Source organism: Rhinolophus sinicus, chromosome X, assembly GCF_036562045.2.
Source record: "Rhinolophus sinicus isolate RSC01 chromosome X, ASM3656204v1, whole genome shotgun sequence".
Classification (NCBI taxonomy): domain Eukaryota; kingdom Metazoa; phylum Chordata; class Mammalia; order Chiroptera; family Rhinolophidae; genus Rhinolophus; species Rhinolophus sinicus.
In genome coordinates, this window is record NC_133768.1 from 44,373,894 (window position 1) to 44,401,777 (window position 27,884).

The 27,884-nt window shown below is 39.2% G+C and overlaps 1 protein-coding gene across 6 annotated transcripts in view; it reads right to left on the minus strand.

Annotated features, from left to right (window-relative positions):
- Nucleotides 1-25,261, minus strand: part of HEPH (hephaestin) — an 88,026-nt gene extending 62,765 nt beyond the window's left edge. The window contains exons 1-8 of one of the 6 annotated variants that reach the window (XM_019717518.2): nt 25,096-25,261; nt 16,200-16,379; nt 14,316-14,560; nt 12,782-12,994; nt 11,486-11,668; nt 10,165-10,419; nt 7,743-7,911; nt 6,337-6,473 (exon numbers count right to left, since the gene is read on the minus strand). In XM_019717518.2, coding sequence (XP_019573077.2) covers nt 6,337-6,473; nt 7,743-7,911; nt 10,165-10,419; nt 11,486-11,668; nt 12,782-12,994; nt 14,316-14,560; nt 16,200-16,379; nt 25,096-25,250 — 1,537 coding nt within the window. In that variant the 5' untranslated portion in view covers nt 25,251-25,261. Of the gene's footprint in view, nt 1-6,336; nt 6,474-7,742; nt 7,912-10,164; nt 10,420-11,485; nt 11,669-12,781; nt 12,995-14,315; nt 14,561-16,199; nt 16,406-23,499; nt 23,794-25,095 lie in introns of those variants that run through there. The other 5 variants (XM_019717521.2, XM_019717522.2, XM_074323602.1 and 2 more) reach the window with 5 other exon arrangements.
- Nucleotides 25,262-27,884: the final 2,623 nt, after the last annotated feature.

A 27,884-nucleotide genomic window follows, 5' to 3' on the forward strand; every position in this document is an offset into this window, starting at 1 on the left:
TACCAAAATATGAGATGCCGTGAAAATAGTGGTAAGGGGTAATTTATAAACACTTACATTAAAAACAACAATAACAAAGGAAAGATATCAAATCAACAACCTAACTTTACAACATATGTAATTGCAAAAGAAAAATAAACTAAACCTAAATGTAGCAGAAAAAAAGTATATTAATGATAAATGTAATAGAGAACAGTAAAACAACAAAGAAAATCAACATAACCAAATGTTGTTTCTTCAAAAAAATTAACAAAATTGACAATCACTTAGCTAGTTGAAGTAAGAAAGAAATAGAGAAGACTCAAATTACTAAAATCAAAAATGAAAGTGCAAACATTAATACCACTCCTAGGGAAATAAAGATTATAAGAGAGTACTATGAGCAATTTGCACCAACAAATTGATTAACCTAGTTGAAAATGTACAAATTCTGAAAACAGAAAACCTATTTAGCCTCAAACATAAAGAAATAGAACATCTGAATAGGTCTGTAAGTAGTAAGGAGACTGAATTAGTAACAAAAAAATCTCACAAAATTTTAAAGCACCGGAACTGAGGGCTTCACGGGTGATTGCTACCAAACATTTAAAAACTAATACCAATACTTCTCAAACTTTTCAAAAATATTGAAGAGGAGGGAATACTTTTCAACTCATGCTATGAAGCCAGCATTACCATGTTATCAAAGCCAGACAAAGACATTAAAGAAAATCACACACTAATATCACTTAAAAACATTGATGCAAAAATTCTTCTTTATTAAATTTATTGGGGCAACACTGGGTACTAAATTACATAGATTTCAAGTGTACATTTCTATATAATACTTCATCTACATATTGCATTGTGTTCACACCCAGAATCAGGTCTCCTTCCATCACCGTATATTTGATCCCCTTTTCCCTCTCCTGACACCACTCCTCCCCATGTCCCCTCTGAAAACCACGGAGCTGTTGTGTCTATGAGTTTTTGATGGTTTGTTTTGTTCCTTTCGGTGTTTTTAAAAGATTTTTTATTAAAATACAGCTAAGATACAATATTATATTAGTTTCAGGTGTACATCATAGTTATTCAACAGTATCCATCTAGCTCTATGCAGTTTTATTACCACATTATTGATTTTATTCCCTATGCTAAATAAGTGATCACACGATAAGTCCAGCAACTATCTGACACACTACCATACTATCACACTATTATCTTCCCCCACCATTTTTGAAATTTTCAATTAGAGTTGACATTCAATATTATTTTATATTAGTTTCAAGTGTACAACATAGTGGTTAGATATTTATGTAATTTAGGAAGTGATCCCCCTAACTAGTACCACCTGGCACTACACATAGTTTTTACCACAGTATTGATTATATTCCCTATACTTTACATCCCCATGACTATTTTGTAACTATTAATTTGTATTAATACCTTTACCTTTTTCACCCTTCCCCAACCCCATTCCCATCTATCACCCCGATAGATCTAGTACCTATCTGGAACCATACATAGTTATTACAATATTATTGACTATATTCCTTATGCTATACCCTACATCCCTATGACTACTGTGCAACAAACAATGTGTACTTCTTAATCCCTTCCCCTTTTCACCCATCGCTAACACCCTCTAATCTTAAAGAAGTCCCTCTAAGATTCCTTGTACTACTGGTTTGGTGATGACTTTGGTGATAACTGGTTTAGCTTTTTCTTATCTGGGAAGTTCTTTATCTGTCCTTCAATTCTAAATGATAGTTTGCTGGGTAGATTAATCTTGGTTGTAGGTCCTTGCTTTCCATCACTTTGAATATTTCCTGCCACTCCCTTCTGGTCTGCAAAGTTTCTGTTGAGAAATCAGCTGACATAATTATGGGGGCTCCCTTGTAGGTAACTGTTTTTCTCTTGCTGTTTTTAAGATTCTCTCTTTGACTTTAACCTTTGGCATTTTAATCATGATGTGCCTTGGTGTTAGCCTCTTTGTATTCATCTCGTTTGAGATTCTCTGCACTTCCTGGGCTTGTATATCTATTTCCTTCACCAGGTTAGAGAAGTTTTCTGTCATTATTTATTCAAATAGGTTTTCAATTCCTTGTTCTCTCTCTTCTCCTTCTGGTATCCCTATAATGTGAATGTTAGCATTCTTGATGTTGTCCCAGAGGCCCCTTAAACTCTCCTTGACTTTTTTTATTCATTTTTCTTTTTGCTGTTCTGGTTGGGTGTTTTCTGCTACCTTGTTTTCTACATCGCTGGTTTGATCCTCTGCTTCATCTAATCTACTGTTGATTCCCTGTAATATATTCTTAATTTCCATTATTGTATTCTTTATTTCTGACTGGTTCTTTTTCATGTTTTCTATCTCCATTTTTATGTTTCCTGTCTCTTTGTGAAAGTTCTCCCTGAGATCAGTGAGCATCCTTATAACCAGTGTTTGGGACTGCATCTGATAGATTGCTTGATTCCATTTTGTTTACTTAATTTTCTGGAGCTTGGTTCTGTTATTTTATTTGAGACACGTTTCTTTTTCTCCCCATTTTGGCTGTCTCCCTGTGTTTGTTTCTGTGTATTCGGTAGGGCTGCTATGTCTTCTGGTCTTAGTAGAGTGGCCTTATGTAATAGGTGTGCTGTGGGGCTCAGTCTTTCTGGTGAGCTCAGCCATGCACTCCAGATGTATCCCTTGTGTGGGTCGTGTGTGCCCTCCTCTTTTAGTTGAGCCTTGGTTAATAACTGCACATCAATGGGAGGCACTGACCCTTGCGCTCACTTGTTGTGAGGACTGGCCTGAGTACAGTGGAAAAGTTGTTGTGCAGGGGTTGACCCTACAGAGCAGTATGTACCTCAACAGGCCTCAGATGCCTGCCGAATTTGTCCCTTGGGTGTGTTGTACTTGGACATGGCTACGTGATGCTCCAGCTTGCTTTCAAGCTGGCCACTGGGAGTACCAGCCCCAGGACACTCTTGGAGGGGATCTGCTAAAGGTTAAGTTCAGCCACAGCCTGTGCCCCACTCGGGGCCACCCGGCAGGAGCCACAAAGAAATCAGCAGATGGCTTCCACCTGTGCAGTGCTTGGATATGCCTTGAAAGGCCAAGCCACAAACCAAGGCTAGCTTCTGCTAGTGCCAAGCGAAGGGCTGCTCAACCAGAGGTACAAGATATGTTCAAACCAGATGCTACTTATCTGGATTCCACGAACCTTTGAGACACCCTAGGAAAGTCTGCAGTTTGAGCTAAGGCAGGTGGTTTGTATGAAAAAGCCACTGGAAGTGGCTTTGGCATGCCTGAAATTTGGGCAGGGCAGGGTCTCAAATTGCCAGGGCATGGGGAATGTGCACCACTTGAATCTGTATGCCAGGAAGGGGGAGGGCTCCCCCAGTTCCTCCATCTAGGAGAAAACCGCCTGTCCAGCCCCTGTCCCAAGTTAGACAATTCAGTTTCCACCATATGTCCCTGCCGCCTTTCCAGCAGCTGCCCCAGAGCTGGAGCTCAGAGCAAGTGATTCCATTGGTGGGTAAGTCTCCATGCACGGTGCCTTTAAGAGGAGGAGCTTGGAGTGCAACCACCCTCTCTCTCACTCAGTCACAATTCCTGCTTGTTTTCATAACCAGAAATTATGGGGAGTTCTCTCCCTGGCACTGGAACCCTGGGCTGGGGTGGGGCTTGGACCTCTCGCTGCTCTGGGCAGTGGGGGAGGGGACCTCCACAGCCAAAATATCCCTCCCGATCTTTAATGGTCTCACGCCAATGTGGGACCAGCCCATTCCAATGCCTCTGCCCCTCCTACCAGTCTTGAGATGGCTTCTTCTGCACGTCTTTAGTTGGAGAACTTTGGTTCAGTGAGATTTTAGGCAATTCTCAATGATGGTTATTTTGTAGTTTAGTTGTAATTTTGATGTGTTCGTGAGAGAAGGTAAGGACAGTGTTTTTCTACTGTGCCATCTTGATCTAAAAGCCTGTTTTATTCTTTTGTTGGTTTCAGTTTTAAATCCCACATATGAGTGAAGTCATATGGTTTTAGCTTTTCCTGTCTGGCTTATTTTGCTAAGCATACTAATTTCCAGATCTATCCATGTTGTCGCAAATGGAAGTATTTCGTTTTTTCTTATGGCTGAGTAGTATTCCATTGTGTATATATACCACATCTTCTCTATCCAATCATCTATTGAAGGACTCTTTGGTTGTTTTCATGTCTTGGCCACCATAAATAATGATGCAATGAACACTGGGGTACATATACCTTTATGGATAAATGTTTTCAGATTTTGGGGGTAGATACCCAGGAAAGAGATTGCTGTGTCATATGGTAAGTCTATTCTTAATTTTTTGAGGAACCTCCATACTGTTTTCCATAGTGGCTGTACCAATTTACATTCCTACCAACAGTGTATGAGGGTTCCTTTCTCTCCACAGGTCCTCCAACACTTGTTATTATTTGCCTTGTTGATTATAGCCATTCTAACAGGTGTCAGGTGATATCTCATTGTGTTTTTGATTTGCATTTCCCTAATAGCTAGTGAATTTGAGCTTTTTTTCACATATCTGTTGGTCATTTGTATCTCTTCTTGGGAAAGTGTCTGTTTAGGACCTCTGCCCAGTTTTTAATTCAATTGTTTATTTTTGTTGTTGTTGAGTTGTTGAATTCCTTATATAGTTTGGATATCTGTCCCTTATCTGAGGCGTTGTTTGTAAATATCTTCTCGCATTTGGTTGGTTGCCTTTCTGTTTTGTTGATGGTTTCTTTTGCTGTGCACAAGCTGTTTTGTTTGATACAGTCCCATTCATTTTTTTTGTTTGTTTTGCTTTTACTTCCCTTACCTTTGAGGTCAGATTCATAAGATCAATGTACAAAAATCTATTGCATTCCTACATATTAACAATGAAATTTCAGAAAAAAGAAATAAAAAAAATTCCTTTTGCAATTGCAACAAAAAAAATAAAATACCTAGGAATAAACTTAACAAGGATGTGAAGGACCTATACACTAAAAACTATAAGACATTTTGAAAAGAAATTGAAGAAGACACAAAGAAATGGAAAAATATTCTGTGTTCATGGATTGGATAAATCAACAGAGTTAAAATGACCATATTACCTAAAGCAATATACATATTTAATGCAATCCCCATCAAAATCCCAGTGGCACTGTTTAAAGAAATATAACAAATAATCATCAGATTTGTATGGAATCACAAAAGACTCCAAATAGCCAAAACAATCCTAAGAAAAAGAACAATGTTGGAGGTATCACACTCCCTGACTTCAATTTGTGCTACAAAGCAACGATAATAAGAACAGCATGGTAGTGGCAGAAAAACAGACACACAGACCAATGGAATAGAATTAAAAACCCAGAAATAAACCCACATATATGTAGCAGATAATATTTGATACAGGAGCCAAAAACATACAATGGAGAAAAGACAGCCTCTTCAATAAACAGTGCTGGGAAAACTGGAAAGCCACATGCAAAAGAACTAAACTAGACTGCTATCTATCACCATTTTCCAAAATTAACCCAAAATGGATCAAAGACCTAAATATAAGACCTGAAACAATAAACATCATAGAAGAAAGCATAGGTACTAAACTTATGGACCTTGAGTAAAAAGAGGATTTTATGAAAATATCTTAACAAAATGCAAGCAAAACAAGTTCAGCAGCATATTAAAAGGATTATATACCATGACCAGATGGGGTATATTCCTGGAATGCGAGGATGTTTCAACATATGAAAATTAATCAATGTAATACACCGTATTAGCAGAATGAAAGAAAAAAACACACGATCATCTCAATTGATGCAGAAAAAGCATCTAACAAAATTCACCATTTCATAATAAAAACATTTTAAAAACTAGGAATAAAAGGGGACTGCCTAAACATAATGAAAACCCACAGCAAGCACCATACTCAGTGCTGGAAGACTGAAAACTTTTCCTCTGAGATCAGGAACAAGGCAAGGTTGCCTGCTTTCACCACTTCTTTTCAACATACATGTATTACTGGAAATTCTAAGATGCTCACTGAAAAAAGATTCAGTAGTAAAGTAAGTATGCAAAATGCTACATATTCTTTTGGAGATTCATGATCAAAAATAAATCCAAATTTCTGAGTAACCTTGCAGCAAAGAACACTATTTGACTATGTTTTATTTGACTATGTTTAACCTAGAGTTTTGTAAACACATTCAGACCCATAACCCTTCTTCATAAAATCATCTCTTGGTACTCACTTCGGGAGATGCTGATCTAGAGTGTGCCTCTGAGCTGCCCCCAGGCTCCAGTTTCTAAATCCTCCCTAGTTCTCTGGCTCTAGTTAATGAATGCCATAAGTTAAAGATTCCTCACCCAGGATTCCAAGATGGTTATCTTCCTCCAGGTGAACCTTTTCCTGGAATGTTTCATCTTGAAAGGCTTCATATCGGACTTTCCAGTAAGTGCCCCCAATTCGGCTGGAGCTCTTCTTGAAAAATTTTTCTGAACCACTGGCATACAAGGAGGCAAATGTCACATGATATAATGATGTATCAAACAGAGTCCCATCTCACCCTTGGTCTCATCAAGTTATGGATCTTTATGGTTAGAAAAGACCTCAGAGATCATCCAGGGTTAGCTTCCACCCAGTGAGGTTGTCTCCTCTGGTGACACCACTAATAAATAATATGCAGCTTGTGCTTCAGCCTTTCCAAGTTCAGGGAAATAATTTTCAGAGAAACCAATCCCTCTTACAGTTGAATAGTTTTAATGATTGGAGTTTGTTTTTTTTTATTTTTTTATTTTGTTTTGTTTTTTGTTGTCATTGTTGTTTTTATTATAATAGGTTGAAATATTCTTGCTTGTAAGTTCCAGACACTAACACCAGTTCTGTCCTCCTGAGTTACTTAGCCTTACGTCTGTCCTGAATCATCTTTAGGTACTCGAGATCCTTTCTCCCCCTACTAAAAAGTACCATTAATTCCAAAATGAAAGCCCACTAACTTAGCAAAACCAGCTGGAGATTCTAGAAGCCATGGTGAGACCCAAGTGCCTACTTTCTTATGTTTTCTGCAAATGCATTCCATTATTTCTTGCTGGAAGAATAAACATGATGGGTGCTGTAGGATATTCCCCCAAACTCTCTTAGACATCTACCAAATGCCTCTTCAGCCAAAGACCTGAAATCACTGATAGGCCAGTGAGTAGGTATAACTTACGGCCTAGCAACTGAATAGGGTACTAACTTGCTCTATCTTGCCCAATCTGACTCACGAATTAGAAAGGAGAATTTGGAGAAATTCCTCCAAAAGGATGGGCTTGGAAAAGCACAAGGCAGGTTGCTTCCCCTCTTCCCACATTTCTGAGAGTGCTTTTTACACTCCTGTTTAAATGCCTCCTTCAGAGTATGGGAAAGAAAGAAAGGAGCAAGGAGGTGAATAATGGGTAAAATAAAGAGGAGTTTGAGAAATGCCATTTCAGCTGATCTTGTCCCACCCAGGCCTCCTTTTCTGGATGTTGCTTGGGATTATAGCAAGACTAATTACAAACACAGCTAGAACCTTTTGCTGGGGATATGACATAACCCTACAGCAAGCTTTGTAGCTCCCCAAAAAGAAGCTGTTCAGGGGGGCAAAATAATTTGGTTAACAGTTGTGTCATATAATTCCAGTCAGACAATGATTGTGATACCCAAGTAAAAGTGAGAGATTTCTGAGAGGGAGTAATAGGTATTTGGGGCTGGGCCCAGGTATAGGGAAATAAAGCCCACTACTTCTTACCTGCCTGGTTCCCTCAAATTCTTCCCAGTATTCCCGTCATGCCCCATTGGGCCGTAGTCCCATTGAATCTCATGGGCCGCAATGAAGTATTGCCGGACTTTCCCTGTTAGTAGGTTCATGGTGGGGGGCATGGAGCAAGACTTGACATCGTAGAGTGCTTGCATGCCATCTGGAGGAAGAACATCGTGGCTGGCCCCATTTCATTCAACAGGTCTGCTACAGACATCCCACTTTCCTCCTTCTCCTAATGTTTCCTCCTCCCATTCTTCACTAGGCTCTTTACCCCTGCCTCCAAATGGACCATTTTCTTTCACTCCTTAAGAGCCTGACTGGGCCAGAGGGAGCCCCAGGTGGGAATTCAAGTACCTCCACCTGCTCACGAGCACTGACTCATTTACCAGATCTTTACTTCTGCCTCTGCAAAAGGCTTACATTGTACAGATATCACAGAGCTTGGAAGTCTGAATACCTGAGTATAAGTCCCATCCTTATCAATAGGACGTTAGGCAAGTCAATTCCTATATCTGAACTTTAATCCCTGTTTTGTACATGAGGAGAATAGGAAATCTGCCACACTGGGCTAGTGGGAGCATCAAATAAAATAAAGAGGAGTAAGTGATTTGTAAAGAGGGACTCTTCCCAAATAATGGAACATATTCTATACATGGAAATTAAGCTGCAGACTTAGAAAGAACTGTCAGGAAAACATCGATTCTAAGTAGTGTCTCCAAAATGTGGAAAATGTTACATTGAGGTATAGTGGTAATCGATGATACTGCCTTATATTTGCTTGGCAACTTATAGAGGCCATTTAAATACATTATCTCATTTGAGTCTCACAACATCCCAAGGATATTTGAAATTGTAAAATAGAAATCTGGGATATGAAAAAAGATGAGGAAAGGATATTCATCTTTATTGAATATATATATATATATATATATATATATATATATATATATATATACCTGATATATATATATATATATATATATATATATATATATATATATATATTATATATATCAGGCCCTGTGTCAGGTGTTTTACATATGTTGTCTCCTTCAATCCTCATAATCACCCTGTGAAACAGACTTTTAATATCTTCTTTCCCAGGTGGAAAAAAACTAAGGATCAGAGAGGTTAAGTATCTTTCCCAAGATAACACAGCTAGTCAGTGGTGCAGTTGAGATTTAAGCTCCTATCTTTTAACTGCAAATTTGAGTGCTCATTTTCTTCTCTGATATCTACTATTTTGGTCTCATCATTCCCCTGGTCTCTAAGATTCAAAATCACATTATTGCTCTGAAATCCTGTTACAACTTAATGAGGTAGGAATCATTGTTGTAATCTTCAGATGAAGAAACAGAGGCTTAGAGAAATGATATGACTTACCAAAGTTAACTCAGCAACTGGTGGGACCAGGATTTGAATCCAGGATTGTCTGGCTCTAAGACCCATGCTTGTTCTACTTTGCACTGGATTCCTAACCTCCATCTGGATTCATACTCACTTACCTAGGTAACTTTGGGACCAAGGGAAGACCCTGGTTATGGAGCATGGGTAACTGGCCCCTATTGGGAAAAGCCTTCCACCCCAGACTCATTATCCCACCTACTCAAATAACTCCTCACCTACTCAAATTCATTTTCACATACTCACATATCACTTTCTTGACATCCACCTACTTTACCATATATCAAATAATTCTAGAAAGGGAGAGCTGAAGATGATCTTCGAGACTATTTAGAACAAATCTCCCATTTCATAAATGTGGCAAATGAGGCCTAGAAATGGGAGGGACTTTTCCAAAGTTATTAAAGTGAGTTTTTCACAGAGCTGAGATAACAACTGAAACCATCTACTCACCTATCTGCTCTTTCCATTGCCTCATATGTTCCTCCTCTCTGCTGATGCTCCTCAATGTGCTATGCCATTGCTCCAACCATTCTCCCTCTGAAAACCAAACCTTCTATCCCTATTTCTGTTGGATCCCCCAGAGTGTCACCACTTGCCCACAATACTCCATGATCCCCTGCAAAAGCCTTACTCTTCATTAACTGATCTCTTCTTTACTCCCTGTTCAGTCAGCTGCAAATACCCCCATGTCTTAATTCCTTAGGATTCTGAGTAAAGAAACAAACAAACAGCAGCTTAAAAGTCTACTTATCCTTCCCTATATCATCTTATGTTAGAGATGAAGAAGATGAAACCCTGAGAGATATACCCGAGGTCACCCTACAATTTAATGGCTGAGCCAGGAAAGAACCTGGGTTCCCAGAACTCTAGTGTTTCACCCTTTATTCCTAGCTGTCTCACCTGAAAGACCTATCTTATGACTCCAGGTCAGAAGCCCAGACTCCTGTTGACCGTATTGCCACCTTCCTCCCATACCTCAAGGGTCAGAGATGTTGGATCTCACCTTGCAAGTGACTATTCACTTGACAGCTAATTAACCATATGCCAACTTCCTGGGGCACCATCTCAGCAGTCACAAAAGTGGCAGGAAAAATGTGAGCCACATCAGTGCGGTGGCCCCGGATAGTCAGCATCTGTCCATGAAAGAAAGCTGTGTGGACATCTACTTCATTGCCCATGCCAAACAAGTGCCAGGCCACACGCTTCTGTGCACACATGCTCAGTTCTGGTAAGTTCCCAAATACAAAGCCATTGATTGCTGAAAAATAAAACCCAAAGAAAATATCAGAGTTAGGGAAAGACAGCCCAAAGGAAAAGCCTTACAATTTGACAATAATAAAATATAACATTTAGATGAGGTTTTAAAGAGCACACTGTGCTGACAATATACATTATCTCATTTAAATCTCACAAACAACCCTGGGAGATAGGCAGATACCAACGGTATCATGCAAAAAATGAGAAAAGCCTGGCTCAGAGAGGTAAAATTACTTCCCTCTCAAAGTCACAGAGCTATTAAGTGGTAGAGCCAAGATTCCAACCCAACAATCCAAGGAAGCTTTGTAAGGAATGGGGTTTATTTTGTATGCTATTCTTTCCTTCCAGGACAGTTTCCTTCTAAAATTTCCACAGGACAAGTGTCAATTTAGCTGACTAATGACTATGGTTATTATAAGCAATTGGTATAAAATTCAAGAGAAATTTGAGCTATCCAACTCATCCCTCACAGTAAGCTTCCCTCTGAGTTTTTACTTCCCCTTGGGACTGTCTGGCTTTGAGCCCACCTTTGTCACCAAAGGTAAGTAAGTCACTCCTTTAATTAAACAAAAGTAAAGTCAACTTGTTTCTATCCCAAAATCACTTCTCTGCCCATGCCTCAGGGCTTTTGCACCTTTAGTTAGTGACATATTATAGGCAATATTTATTTTTCTCCACAAAGTGGATAATTCTTCCAACTTTCACCCTTTTTAGAACAAAGAAATGTTAACTAACTATATCAGTGGACAACTGAGCATATAGTATATAACTTTGGAATCAACAGTCTGGGGTATTCCACATTGAGGAGGCATGGCACCTAATGACAAGAGCACAGTATGCAGTCAGACAGCTCAAGGTTGGAATTTTAGCTGTGCTGCTTATCTGCTGTGTAATCCTGGAGCCTCAGTTTCTTCACAGGTAAAAAAGGGTAAAGCTACCTACTACTCCTGGTCCTCATGAGGATTGAAAAGGACCAGAGATGTGAAATCACCCACCATCTGCTCTGCCCAGGGGAGACCCTTCATCAGGGTTCACTGTCACGGTGTGACCCCCGCCTCCCAGCTCACCATGCATTCTATTGCTCTCCTGAAAGGCCTCGTCTTCTTTGTCCACTGAGGAAGGGTTTGAACAGTAAGTGGCAATGTTGTAATCGATATGCCAGCTAAGATTCTCATCTACCACACTGAAGAGCAGGAAGAAATAATTGTCCACATCTTGCCGCCGAGGAGGGGAGTTACCATCCAGGGTTCCTAGTGCAAGTAAGAAAGGTTGCTTGAGAACCTCTTATCCTTAGCAAGAGTGAGCTGCCAGGGGTACTCATAAAAAAATATAGGAAGACAGGAGGCCTTAAGAGTCTGTCAGCAACAGAAAAGCAGATGGAACCTTTTGCTACTAATTTATATTTCCAAACTCTTCAGATAAAACCATCAATTCAGTTGAGCCTAGGACTTGAAGGTAGGCACATAGGATCTAAAATAATTCCCTCCCACCATCCCTGCCTACGTCTTCAACCCAGGGCCTTAAACTGATCAAACTATTGAAACACCCATATCTTCAGGCCTGACTGTACCTAAAACATACCCTATCTCCAACGAAGTCCCAAATCCTGATGGCTATACTTTTAATCCTATTCACGCTTAAACTCTTATCACATATCTTACTTTTTTATTAAAGTTTATTGGGGTGACAATGGTTAGTATAGTTACATAGGTTTCAGGTGTACAATTCTGTAATGCATCATCTATATATCACATTATGTGTTCACCACCCAGAGTCAGTTCTCCTTCCATCACCATATATTTGATCTCGTTTACCCTCATCTACCGCCCCCTCCCCACTTACCCTCTGGTAACCACTAAATTATTGTCTGTGTCTATGAGTTTTTGTTTCTTTGTTTGTCTTGTTCCCTTGTTGTTTTCAGTTTTATATACCACATTATCAGTGAAATCATATGGTTCTCGACTTTTTCTGATTTATTTCACTTCATATAATAGTCTCAAGATCTATCCATGTTGTTGAAAATGGCACTATTTCATCTTTTGTTATGGCAGAATAGTAGGCCATTGTGTATATATGCCACATATCTTACTTTTATGTGACTTGACTTCCGTCATTACTGATTAGAGTTTTTTTTTTAAGTGAAATTAGAAAACAAAATTAAAAAGTAGAAAACGGATTTTTTGTAGAAAAAATAGAAAAATAATAGTGTAAAGGGAGGTTGGCAGGGTTTATTTCTGCTAATAAACAAGGTTCTAAATTAACACTCCTCAGGCTTCTGCTCAATATGTAGGTGGTTTAACTATATCACTACTTCCCATAGAGATCCCAAACTACATCTCATAGTTCAGCCTTCGGGCCTGTACCTCTTTTACAGGTGATAAGAGGTCCAATGAGGCCAGTTGCAATGTCTCGTGGAGCATCTACATGAGAATGGTAGACCCAGGTGAGGCATGCTGGGTCAGCATCAGTGGGTGCATGGCCTTCTGGAATGGTCCAGTTGTAGATGTGGCTGCCTCCCGGGGGAACAGAGTCATCAGCTTTCAGCCGACCAGAAGAGCCATCAGGGTATAGGGAGCCTAGAAAACGAAATTGCACATGCCCAGTCCCAGGGTGAGAGAGAGGGAACCAGGAAGATATAGAAACCAAGATAGGGCTGACATATAAAACATCTAGGTACAGTCTTACAGAAGATAAGGTCCAGCACAGTGTTCTTCACAACTTGAGGAGGGCACAGATTCAAGTAATATCTAGCCAAAGAGCCCCACACCTCACATCAACAATAGGTGGAGAGGTATCAGCCATCAGGGAAGGAGCTGTGGCCATGAAAACTACTCCACGGCCTGATCTAGTAGTGTCCTAGTGCAAAGCCAGTGGCATGGAGGCAAGGGAAAGTACAGAATTATTTCCCTTCAAGCACTCACTTTGGAAAATAGAAAGCAAACAATCAGAATTTCAGTTTAAAGGAAACTTAATGATCAGTTGGTCTACTTACCCATTTTATGGAAGAGAAAACTGAGGAAAAATAACTTGCCAAAAGTATAGAGAGTTAGTGGCCAAGTCAGGACTTTCTGTTTTCCCTCTCTATTCCCCTCAGTCACTGTTGTGTCAATATTATAGGCCATTAGGGATAATGAGAGATACAGATGTGTAAACTGAACCACCTCTTAAGAAAAAATAAATGGACCTTTTGGAAGACTATGACACCAGAATAATGTTCCCTTATATTCAGAGAACACTCTTCTCTTTTCAAAGCACAGTCAAATATTTTATGGAAATTCCATTCAAGTAATTCTTTGTCATAAAAGGCAGATTACTTTTTTTTTTCAATGATAGTTAACATTCAATATTATATTAGTTTCAGGTGTACAGCATAGTAATTAGACATTTACATAACTTACAAAGTGATGCCCCCAATAAATCTAGTACCCACCTGACACCATACATAGTTATCACAATATTATTGAATATATTCCCTATGCTGTACTTTATATCCACATGACTATTTTTTAACTACTAATTTGTATTTCTTAATCCCTTCACCTTTTTCACCCAGCCCACAATACCCCTCCCATCTGGCAACCATCAATTGGTTCTCTGTATTTATCACAGAACAAACAAATGGAAACAAACCCATAGATAAAAGGCAGATTGAATCTCCACATTACTAATGAAGAATCTGAGGCCCAAAGAGGAGCAGTGACTTGCCCAAAGTCACACAGTATATGAATAGCAGAACTGACAATACTCAGCCATGATTTCTCTGAGAAGAGCCCCTGCTACCTCAGATCAATAAGGAAGAAAAGACTGTCCTTGATCCCCGCTCATCTCTCTCATTTGGCAATAAAGGAAAACTGATATTTGTTGTGGGCAGAAGAAAGGAAGGATGGGCTGTTTTACCTTCTGAGTCCTTCTCATAGAAAACACCATGGGGGTGGATGGTATAGGGACGAGTGGCAAAATTTTTCAGGTGGATAAGGATGACATCTCCCACCTCAGCCTGCAACACTGGTCCCAGGAAGCCCAACCAGGCAGGCTGGGCCATTTCATGCATGTATGAGCCATCCCTGTATTCTTTGTAGACAGTCTTCTTGTAGCTGCTCCCTATCCGGTTCTTGTCAGACTTTAAGAAGCTGGAAGCTACTCTGGGAAGGAAGGAAAGAGAGAGTCACAATTTTGCCACAATCTTCAAACGTTTGGAGCATTATTTTCCAGGGGAGCCTGACAAAAAAGTATTCATCTTTGTTTAGAGTAAAACAAGAGTAAATGCGACTCTACTGTTCGAAACATGAAAGCTTTAGGCTAGAGTCTAACTGTTAGACAATGGGAACTATTAAGTTAAAGCATATGAAGTTGCTGATATTTGACCACTTTTAACTTAAAAAAAGGCAATTTTAGGTGGTTCAACCTAATGTATAGTAATGGGGAAACAACCAACAATGGACTGGCTCCTTTTAAGTAATCAACCCTCTACCCACATGGCCCGACTTAGCATGGTCCTGCTATATGGGAGGTTTTATAGCATAGTGGATAAGTTCCCAAGCTCTGGAGCCAGCACGGTTTGATTAAATGCCAATGTTGCCACTTTCAAATCTGTGGAACTTTGAGCAAGTTATTTAACTTCTCTGTGCCCAATTTCCCCATTTGTAAATGTAAAATGGAAATAAACACAGTATCAAACTTGGACAGTTGTTACTGGTGGCTAAAATAATTAAAATATATAAAGAGGTTAGAACAGTGCCTGGAAAATAGTAAATTCTTAAATGTTAACTACTACTTCTTCCAAGTATTGCGGGTGGGGGATAACAAAGTTATCCCTCAAGGAAACTTTTAGATAAATACTTCAGTGACTCCAAAACGAGATGGGTAGGAATATGGTTTGTCAAAATAAAAAAGGTAGCTGTTTATCTTATTTAATTCTTCCTAGTGAGCCCTGAGATGTTACAGTCAACTTTGGAAAACTCTGAGGCTTTGGAGAGACAAAGTGATTCATGATCACAAAAGATCCTTTAGTGCGTTAATTCATTTTTAACAGATGTTCGTGGGGCATCTGCAAGGCTCTAAGATCAAGAAAGTTTAATCCTGTGGGATCTGTGAGAGACAAACTGGTGAGAAAGCACCAGTTTTGCATCCACATAACCCAGGTTCAAATCTTACCTCTTCAATTTTCTAGCTGTGGGATTTGAGCAAATTACTTGATCTCCCTGACCCTCAGTCTTCTCATCTAAAAGATGAGGATATTCAGACTCACCTCCTTGAGCTTTTATCAGAATTAGGTGAGAGAAAATATGTAAATTTCTAGTATGATGCTTGTCACAGACAGAGTGCTATATAATTGACGCCTATTACTGTTATTTATTTGATTCTAAGACTTACCTTATTTTTTCACATTTTCACATATATGAAATTGTTCCACTGAACTATGGGAGCATAGTTCCCCACACACATCTTACAGACACTGTATATATTTCATATTCCTTTCGTTTTGTAAAGCTAAACAGCTGTTATTAAAACAGCATTGTGCATGTGATCTTAGCATAAAGGGAATATGGAATTACCATTGGGTCCCTGACGATGTTGAGGCACCTCAGTGTAGAAAAGCAGAATCCATATAGAATGCTGTTTCTTAAGTCAGCTAACCAAAGGTGCCACTGGGGGCATGGTCCAGAGAGATCAGGAACTGGTTGCTACCAAACCATGGGAAAAGCTTTTCAAGAGGCTACCTCCTGACCTCAAGGGTGCCCCACCAACTCCAGCTCTAATTCCACAAGAAATTAAACTTACGTGTCATCATCCAGAGGCTGGTTTGTGATGACATTCCTTCCCTTGGGAGCATAGTTCCACTGTACCTCCTGGATGCCCAGGTAGTAGACTCGAGTGGCCCCATCAGTCAGTCGTGTCCACAAGGGTTGCATGAACAGCAGAGCCCAGAGAAGATGGCCTGGCTCCATGGCCCACATTACACTGGGAAACAGGCAAATGAATAGCTGCTGGTATGGAAGAAAGAGAACAAAGGGGCTTTGCATGTGTCTGGAAAACTGAAGGGACAAGAGCCAGACTGAGTGACTGAGAAAGTAAGAAATGAATTAGCCTAGAATCTCTACCTTACTGATTCCTTTCAATTCAACAAGCATTCAGTGATCTATACACATTGGACTCTTGAGGGCAAAGTTAAAAAGTCACTTGCACTGATAATTACATATCACTTCCCTCAGAAGAGAAATCTGAATCCAGTTCCTTCAGCTGTGTAAGAAGAATGTATGCTGGGTCAAGAATCAGGAAACAGGCAACAGAAACCTCTGATAGTGCCACTGACTCACTTGGTACCTGAGTCAAGTCACTAATTTTCCTTGTGCCTCTGTTTTCATTGTTGCCAATTTCCATCCTCGATGAATTGTATTTGAAAACAAATGAGAAATCATCAAAAGACATTTACTAGAATGTTCATAGACCGAAAATGGAAACAGCAAAATTGTGGACGATAAACACACAATGTGATATATAGATGATGTATTACAGAATTGTACACTTGAAACCTATGTAACTTTACTAATCATTGTCACCCCAATAAACTTTAACTTTTTAAAAAATTGTCCATGAGCACTGGAATGGATAAGTAAATTGTATTTTATTCATACAATGGAATTTTATATAATGATAAAGAACAAACTACAACTACACACGAAAATATAGATGCCTCTCATGAATGTAGTATTGCAGAAAGAAACCAGACACAAAAGTGTGCATACCCTGTGCTATTATTTATGTAAAGTACAAAATCAGGCAAAACTAATCTATGCTTTTAGTGGCCATGACAGTATTTTCCCCTGAGGTAGGGATCAGTGACTGGGAAGGGAAGAGGAGGAATGCTTCTAGGTAAAATGTTCTGTTTCTTGATCTATATACCGGTTACATGGGTGTATTCAGTTTGTGAAAATGCGTTGAGCTCTGAACTTAGCATTTGTGTATTTTTCTATGTGTTATACTTCAAAAAAAGTAAAAAATGGAAAAAAAAATAAGAATATGTGAGGGAAATACTAACTTCTCAGAAGAAATGTTCTCTGCTGCTTCTCTGCTATGCACAAACCCATTTCACGGGTCCAATCCTGAGTCAGAGTCAGAACTAAGTCTGTAGCCTTGCATTCCAGTATATCAGCCAGGAGGTTAGACTTCTTGGGGCTGTGATGAAGCACTTAGTCATACAATACACAGCTACAGTCAAACTTAGAAACACAGACAACACAACATAAACACATATACATGCACATACACATAGGCACATGCTGTCTGATCTAAAAGCAGAAATGGACACACTTGCATCCACATATAGAACCATACTGTCACACAGAGCCTTTGTCACTTTCAGAATAATAACAGCAATAATAATAAATCAGTATTTATTGTGTGTGCACGGCATGCTAGCCACTGTTCTAAGTATTTTACATACATTAAATGACTTAATCCTCACAACCACACTATGAAACAGATGCCATTATTATCCCCATCTTATAGAAGGAAGAACTGCAGTGAAAGTGTAAAGTAATTTGCCCAAGTTCACATAGTTAACAATTGGTAGAGTTGGGTTGTAAGCCCAGGAATTATGGCTCCAGCGTCTATATTCTTAATCACCATGCTATACTACCTTCAATAAAACATACTTTTGTTGTTTTTGGTTTATATACCACATATGGAATTTATAGATGATGTAATACAGAATTGTACACCTGAAATCTATGTAATTTTACTAACAATTGTCACCCCAATAAATTTAATAAAAAAAAAATACTTGCACACTCATGTGAATATATAGAGAACATGTATTTGTCCATAATTATAACCATATCTGAGAAAACCCCATACAGTCTGAAATATGCAATCATGTGTAGTTGTGTTCACTTCTAGAAACAGACACATACACTCATATAGGCAGATACACCTAATCAATATAATTCATAACAATGCTAATAATGGTAGCTACCATTCATTGAGAGATCACTACATACTAAACACCATGTTCAGTGGTTTATATAAATTATTTCACTAAATCCCCATCCTAAGCAGATGAGATAGAGACGATTAATCAAAAATAGAAAATCAAAGATATGCACAGACTCACATATGGATAAGAAATTCCCAGATATTTACATTGGCTGGGCCTGGGTATTTACCCTGATTGATAAACAGAACTATAGACTTCCCTACAAAATCTCAGGCCCCTCCACACACAGCAGTAGTGCAAGTGTTAATCCCCAATTTCCATATGACATTTGGCAGAAAGCCCTTTTTGATATAGGGAAAACCTGTACTCGAATTCCTCTTCCAAAACCTGGATGTCCTATTGACCAGTTGTATAGCCTTGGGTAATACTTAACTACTCTGAACCTGTTTTCTCATCTATAAAGCATGTATAATAATATCACCTTGGAGAAATAAATTAGAAAACTTACATGAAAGTGATCCAGTACAATTAATGTTTAGAATGTAACAGTAACTGTTGGTGTCCTTCCTCTTCCTCCTCCCTCTTAGCTACAGTATGTTAATTTATCCTTTCTGTCTCCCACACATCATAAATTCTATATTTCTACTTTAAGGGATAACTTAAATCCTAACTGCCCCATCAGGTCCCCTCTAGCTTCTCCATACTACTGTCTTCTGAAGGACTATTTACTCTCTATAGCACCCAATTGCATTGTCAGATTTTGTATTATTGTTACCTTTATGTCTCATGAGCTGCCTCATGAACTGTCTTTATTTTCCAGGTTGGACTATAAACTCCTTAATGGTTGATGTCATATCTCAGAAGTCTCTGTGCATCTATTGCCAGATATAGTAATGGGAGCCCTATAGATGTACTATAAACAGCTACTGCTAAAGTGACATGAAGTGACACAAACATACATTTTCCCACCTGTAGGCTCTAGTTCAAGTTTGCCACTGGTTCACAGAGTGACTTTAAGGAAGTTACTTCACCTTAGTGAGCCTCAATTTCCCCATGCATAAAATAATAGACCTGGACTACATAGTTTTTTCTTACATTTTTGGGGCCATGGATGTTTGAGACTACAATAAAATGCAAAAATGTGGAACTACAAAAGGTGTTTTATATAAAGAGCTCTCAAAGCAGCTTTCTAGCTCTCATACTTTGCCAATACTCATATTCACTGATGAAACACAGGTGCATTCACATGCGCCTACATATAGTACCACATATGGGCAAACAAATAGCCATGACTTGGAACCTTCAACAGGGAGGGAGTATCCTTAGTTCAATGGAAGTCTGAATGCAACATGGACCTCCTTCAAACTTCCTTCTCACAGAAGTGCCAACAAGGCCATTGTACCTTAAACTCACTTACCTAGGGAAAAAACTATCTCAGGTAAGTTTCACAATTGGAGAAACCGTGGTAAACTTGGAAATATGCCCAGAAGAGATTAGCACAGACCTTAAGTATACAATGAGTAAGCATTCAAAGGTGGTGACTAATGACCAAAAGAGTTAAACAATAGAATATGGGGGGGAGGGGGAGTACTACCTAGTGTTTTCCTAGCACTTTCCACTTTACAGTGTGTTTTTCATATCTTCCATCTTATTTAATTCTCAAACTCCTGTGAGATAAGTATTGTCTTCCCCACTTTGCATCTAGGGCATAAGCTTTGGAATCAGACTATATAAACAAATCCTGACTCTACTTTTCCTAGTTGTGTAACTTGATAAACGGCTTCACTTCTCTAGCCATAGTGTTTTCATCTTTGAAACGGAATTAATACTATTAGCTACATCTCAGAGTTGTGTGAGGATTAAATGAACTAAGATATGTAAATGCTAGGTGGGTACTGTTGAATAAGTATAATGTACACCTGAAACTAATATAATATTGAATGTTAGCTGTATTTTAATAAAAATATTTTTAAAAAGCAACTCTACTCCACCTCCCGTGAATATACATATATATTTTTTTTCTTACAGTTGACATACAATATCATTCTACTTCAGCTTCTGCTGTACAGTGCGTTGGTCATGCATTTGCACAGTCTAAGAAGTGATCCCCTTGATAAGTCCATTGCCCATCTGGCACCTTACATGATCTTTACAACATTGTTAATTATATTCCCCATTCTGTATTTCATATCCCCATGACTATACTGTGTCTACTAATTTGCTCTTTCTAATCCCTTCACCTTCTCCCATCTAACAATCAACCGTTTTTTTCTATATCTCTGAGTCTATTTCTGTTTAGTTTGCTCATTTATTCTATTCTTTAGATTCCACATATAAACGAGATCATACAGTATTTGTCTTTCTCAGTCTGAATTATTTCACTTAGTGTAATGTTCTCAAGGTCCATCATGTTGTTGCAAATGGTAAGATTTCATTCTTTTCTACAACCGAGTAATACTCCATTGTATAAATGCTTGTAGTTGTAATAATTGGTTTTGTAATAAAAAATTTAAAAAGCAACTGTAATTGAAAATTAAAAACAATTAAGAAAAGAAAAATGATCTGTAAGTGCACAGAACACAAATAGGTGTTCAAGTGCACCAGTGATCAAAAAGTATTAGTGGCTATTATTATTACAGATAAGGAAATAGTTTTAGAAATGAAACTTGCCAGGATCCCAAAGCTTTAGCATTTTGTGGATAGCCACAATATGTACACACTCATAAGTTCCTGTATACAGTAACACATACTGAGCATAAAGGTACATACATATGGCTCAGATTAGCCTCTTTGGAAGCAGTATGATATAATGAAAGGAACCAGAACTTCTGAGTCAGATAAACTTAAGTTTGAGTACTCTTTTCAGTTGTGTTTGAAAGAAATAGCATCAGGGCACCTGATAAATATTTGTTTTCTTTCTTTCTAACTGCATTTGTTGTTGCTATTGTTGTCATTATTGTTGTTGTTATTTTTAATTTAGTTTTATCATAAACTATTAAAACAGAAGAAAGGAAAACCCATAAAAGTCCTTTAGATTCACTTCGGTATTTCATGGTAAAATTGAAAGACTTCAGACCCTAGAAAAATAGGTTCTAGTTCGGCATTAATCATTTATTAGTTGTATGACATTGAGCAAGTCACCTAATTTCCTAAGCTTCAGTTTCCTCATCTTATAAGTGAAGATAATCTCTGCTTTGGGATCCTCATTAGTTTGCTATGAAGATCAAATGTGATGAAGGATGTGAAAGCCCTATGTAAACTTTTCACTTGGGTAGGGCTAGTTTCTTTCAGCTGAGCCCACTGGAGTAAGTCTTAGAGAAAGGCCAGACTGAGGAAGAAAAATAAAAGGGGAAGGTAAAAGGACAAATTAAATAGGTAAGGTGAGCCAAAATCTTAGGAAAAAGTAAAAAGGGAGGGAGGGAGGGGGAGAGAGAGAGAGAGAGAGAGAGAGAGAGAGAGAGAGAGAGAGAGAGAATAAAGAATGAATGAATGAATGAATGAATGAATTTTTGCTCTATGTAGTTTAGTTAATATACACTGAGACTAGCCTGAGGAGAAAGTCAGCTAACAATAAATGAAGCCTGCCCCACCTTTACCTTACCTTCCTGTCATCCCAACATTCATAACAATTTGCATTACTGCTTTCCCTATAATTTGCAAGTCATTCCTTTAATGTGACAATGCTCTTTTCTTTCCCTCCATCTCCCTTATCTCCCTTTCTGAGTTGGGTTAAACTGAGCTGGACAGGCCCACCCTACGCAAAGGATTGCTCAACTGAATACAAGAATGCTGAGCTATCTTTGGGGTCCTGTCTTCAATCTCAACATAATAAAACCCTCCATCTATTTTGATCCTCTGCTTTCTTAATGCGTTTTGGCTCTTTCTTCATCCTGTGACTCAAAATAGGTCCCAAATGGGGATTTTCTCACCTTTAGTGAGTACAGGCCTTTCTTTACTGGGAGGGAAAATAGCAAGAGTGTTGAAAGCCCCACAAGATTCCAGATAATACAAATGCAATTTATATTATTCTTGAATCACTATCACTGTATTCTAGCACGTCAGAGATGATGAAATTGAGGCCCAGAGAGGACAGGACTCACTTAAAGTCCTGAAGGTTAGTACTAGAATCTAACTCCTGATCCCCCAGCCTAGCAATCATGTCCATCATACCATCACCATACCATTCCTGGGACAATATGATTTTACTACATATTTTGCATTTGCATTTGTACTAAGAAAGCTGATTTATTTCCTCACACCCCAGTTGTGGTACCATAGAAAGCATATTAATTTGAAATTACAAGACCCAAAGTCAAATGCTATCTCTTGCCTGTAGTAGTTATGTGACATCTCAAGTCACTTTTACCTATTTGAGCCTCATTTTTTTATCCCCATATGGTATGATATTTATCTTACAGAATTGTTTTGAGGCTCAAAAAAAAATGGATATTTGAGCCCCTCGCAAAGGGCTTGGAATGTAATAGATGCTCAGTAAGAAACTGAATGCATTATAGATGTATATATCCATAAAAACCTTTAGAAATCATCTTTTTTCAACTTTTTAATGTGATGTAAAGAAAACTGATGTCAGAGGGGTGAAGGGGTTTACTCAAAGTCAAGCAGCCAGTTACTGGAAAAGCCAGAATTTGAACTGATGTTTTCTAAAATATTTCTGTTATTTAGACAGTGTGAGAAATAATTTAGATTTTGAGTTGATAGCTTAGTTCAGCTATCATTGATTTGCTTTCTCTATGCCAATATGGATCTCAAAAATATGAAACTAAACTCAGTGGTTGTTTTAAAGTGTTTGAGCCTCCCACTTATGTAGTCCCCAGATCCATCACCTCAACAAACCCTTCAACTTGTGAAATGGAATATGAACACGTTATTAACTACTCTCTACAACTCCAGGATTGTTCTTGAAGCAGTGAAGCCAGTGTGCTCCTGGCCATTTTGGAGAGAGGAACAAAAGAAGTCTATTGTCCACTTTAACTTCCCTGCACACCCAGCCAAGCTTCTTCTAATTTCTCAGCAGCTGAATTTCTCTCCCAGTGGTCCAGGACTCCCCAAAAGCCAGATGAATAAAGACTTTTACAGAGAAAATAAGGTGAAGTAGGGTTTGGAAAGAGAGGAAAGAAAGCTTACCTTTGCTAGAGAAACTCCTTCCATATTCATGTTAGCGGCCTAGTGATGCTGAATTGCAGACCCCAGCATGAGTCTGCCAGCCCTGCTCAGTCAGTATCCTGGGTTACAGGGCCTTTCTCATAAATTAAGTCCAAGGCTCCAATCTGGCGGGTGTTCCTGGGACAGGGTGAATGGAGGAGGGGGTAGGGCTAGGTGCCTTCCTTTCCAGAAACTAAACTACTGGAATGTCTTGTTCCGGCCTGGTTTGGTACAAAACCTGGGATGGTTCTTTGAACACAGCCGGGTGTTTTCCAAATCCTGGTTAGGATCTCAGGAGGAATTACAAGGGGGTGGGCTGCATTTTCTTATCGCAGCTTGCTAGTTGGCTTTTGCTGAGAGGGGGAGGAGAATGCACTGTCAGCGGGGCCAGTCAAATCTCACAGATGGATTCCAACAGCCCCATTTCCGAAATGGGGCCCTTTGCAAGGGTTAGTAGACATGAGAGGAGCCCCCATCCCCAATTTTTTCCCTTCTTGCTGTGAAACACATTTATCAGCCTTGCCTGTTATCCTGAAACCATGGTTGCTTGGTGACAAAGAAAAATTAAACTAGGAATAAAACAAAGAACTTTCTGCATGCCAGGCCCTATGTTAACCACTTAACATGCATTCCCTCATTTAAGTCTCCTGATCTGCTGTGAAATGGACACTCTAATTCTTACTTTACAACTGAAGAAAATCAGGCTCTAAGAGAGAAGGTAACTTATTCAAGGTTGTACAATTAGGGAGTAAAAAAGGGGGAAATTATACTGGGTCTGTCTAGACTCTTAGCTACCACACTACCACACTGTGCTGCTCAGGGGAGAAACAGAGAGCTCTTTTGAGATTAGGGAAGCGATTTCACAATTATCGAGTACCTGCTGTTCACCTGTTAAATATATTTTTAAATGTATATTAACTCTGCTTCTGCCATTTCTAACAGCTTCTAGAGTGAAACTCCAGGGCTGTATTACTAATATTTTCCATAGAAGAGACTGGAGTCAGCTAGAAGATAGCCTGGATTAATATAGGTCAGCATCCTGAAAACTGAGAAGACCCAGAAGAATTGGAAATATTAAATTCAAAAAATTTTTTTTAAATGGGCACTAAAATTTCTAGGGAAACTGGAGTTTGGGTTTCTTTAAGACCAAAGGCCATCCTTGTTTCTGCTGGAAAGAGGGGGTAGTAAAAAAAGAAAAAAAAATCACTGGCCTGAGTCAAGTGACCTAAGTTCCAGCCCAGCTTGCTCTGTCAGTAATCAGCTATGTGGGCTTTTCTCTTTTCAGGGCAAGTGTCTTTTCATTTGTATGAAGGCCTTGAACTAACTAGCTACGGACCCACTTGGCTGTATAAATTTACATATATAGCATTCCATGAAGAAGACACATTCTTGATATTAAGAGTGGAAGAGAAATAGGTTTCAAATATGCAAAGTACAAGGAAAGAATGAGTGCAGAGTAAATAGTGGAGAAAAGATGGAGAAATCCACACCTCTTTGGAAAAGACTACATCTACCCACCAGACCCAAGCATAAGAAGGAGACAGGTATGATGGCGGTTCTACCACCTAGAATCCTTACTTTGTGATGAGGAGATCTTGGCTAGGAGCAGATACGGTTCTCCACGCAGACTCGACACATTTTTCTCTCCTGAATTTAAAGTGTCTGGGGCAGGGTCCAGGGAGGAGGACTTTCAAAGACTGAGCTGGTGGGGCAAAGTCCAGGCCATAAACCATTGGAGGTGCTTAAGGGTTCCTAGACACTTATGAGCTGCCCCACAGACTGCACTCCAGACCCAGCCAAGTAGAAGAACCAATAGGGAGAAAGGAGAAGCCACCAGCCTCAGCTCCCTCAAAAATGCTCAGTGATCAAGGGAAGCTGGATCAGGATATAGCAGCGTCTGCAGTTATCTGCCTTTTCCCCCCCACTTGGCACTAATGTGGACCTTGAAGCTAGAAGGGGAAGGTGGAGATCAAACCCTCTTAGCTAGGATCTAAGTCCAGGCTCTAAGGCATTTATGACAGGGAGGGGAAAGGATAAGGTCTTTGCTCTGACTCATGAAAGGCAACAAGAGCCAGGTTGTATAGACACACTTGAGTCAACACAGTAAAAGCTGCAGGAAGCCCGCTAGGCCAGTTTCGGAGTTTGTATTATTCATTCAGCAATTCACTGAGAGGGCACACAGTGTCTTCCTCTTCTGCAAATCCTGGATATGTTTCTGGTTACTTTCATCAGGCATCAACCAAAAAAAGTTTAAATTGACTCCTATAGACCAGGGATTGGTAAACTGTTTCAGTAAAGGGACAGTTAGTAAATATTTTATTTGCAAAACATGCAGCCTCTGCCATAACTACTAAAATAGGCCATTGTAGCATGTTGGGTATATCTATGTACCAATAAAAGTTAAGTTACAAAAATAAGCTGCAGACCAGATTTAGCCCACGACCTGTAGTTTGAAAACCTCTACTATAAAGTGGTTTTGCAATATAGACATTTACAATATGGTAATGTTATTAAGAGCATGGAAACTAGAAGCAGACATCCTGGATTGAAAAATATCAACTCTGACACTTCCTGATTCTGCGACTTTGAAAAATGCTTTCAATCCTTCTAAAACTCAGTTTTGCCATTGTAAAATGTGGATAACGATAGTACCTATTTCATAAGGCCATTATGAGAACTGAAATAAAATTATTCATATGAACTATATTTAGCACAGTGACTGGCACATAGTAAATGCCCAAAAGGAGTAATCACTTTTTAATTTTCAATAAAGAAATAATTTTAAATTCTTATCTCCTCATTCTTAGAAAATAAGTTGTATTAATTCATGATGAAAAGAAGAATGCTTGAAGAATCCTGACTCTAAGTTCTAGTGATGCTACTAAAGAAAACACAGTATTTTTGGACAAGATAGTTTGCCTTTATGAGGCTCAGTTCCCTCACCTGTAAAGTGGAGATGATCAAGACTTACCATTTTTCAAAATTATTTTTGACAGCAAAACTATTTCCCTAAACAGAATCTTACAGTAAACACCCACTATGTATGGAAAATGAAAGTGGTGCTCTTCTGGTAAGGCTATGAGGAAGAAAGGAAATGAGCAGGACTGAGGGGACCTGTGTGCCTGTCCACCCAGACAATGTGGTTAACCCTTGAATACCATCATAGAACCTCAATGTCAATGAAAGGATGTTTGAGAAGCACAAGACCAGAATGCGCTTAAGAGTCCATCAAGACTTAAATTTTGTCACTAACCCGTCTCTTCATTTATTTATGTACTCAGTTAATATTTCAAGGTTATCTGTGTATGGACAATCTCAAAGGTATGGCCCTGGGAGTGCTGAGATGAGAGGATCACAGGTATCCTCAGGTTAGGAGCAATGCTGTCTAGTGTGAGAAGCACTGGAATCAGAAAGACCAGGATTTGTATCCTTCTGAACTGTGTGACCTTGGGGATACACTTAAGCTTTGTGAGCCTCTGGTTCCTCATCTGTAAAACAGGAACAATAACAGTTTCATGGCTGGAATATTATGAGAATTAAATAAGCTGTCAATTCCTGAACACTTAGCACAGTGCTCAATACTTTAGGGAACTTCAATTAATGTTACTTTCCTTCCCATTTTCCTAACTGAAATTTAATGACAGTATCAGGTACCTGGTGAGAATAAAAAGCTATGGGCAGTACCCTGTCATAGCCACTCTACATGCTTTATTTCAGGACCCTCTGATGAGCTTCCCTTAGCAGTTCTGAAAAAGAAGTCTTCTGGTGGATGGGTGCAGGGGGGAGAGATTGGCCCCTAGAGATCACACTTCTGAAGCCATTGCCCTCCTTTTTCATTCCCCACCACCACTCTGACCAGGAGGCTTCATCATGCCTTGCCTTGAAAGGATCATTACACACTGCAGTGATGTGTAATTGTTCTGGGCTGGCTGGGGAGGAAACTATCTCGTTCTTGAATTCTGTTTCCTGAATTCTATTTGCTGCTTTCTTCAGTCCTCCAAGGTAATGGAATTCATACTTGGATTTCATGCACCAGAATCCCTTGGAGACAGTTTCTGTTTCAATAAATCTCGGGTGAGGCCTGATAATGCACATTTATGACAGTTCCCAGGTGATGCTGATGCTGCTGGCCTGAGAACTGCACTTTAAGAACCACTGCTCAAGTCGAAGGAACTCTTGTTCTGAAGCTCACCCCATGTCAGCTAACTTGTATCTGCAGACTGATTCTTGAGCTCTTGCCATGCCTGGCCTTCAGGTATCCAATCTTTGGCCCAAGGTCAAAAGTATATTTATTTCCATTGTGTATATATACATCTTCTTTATCCAATCATCTATCAGAGGACACTTTGGTCATTTTTATGTCTTAG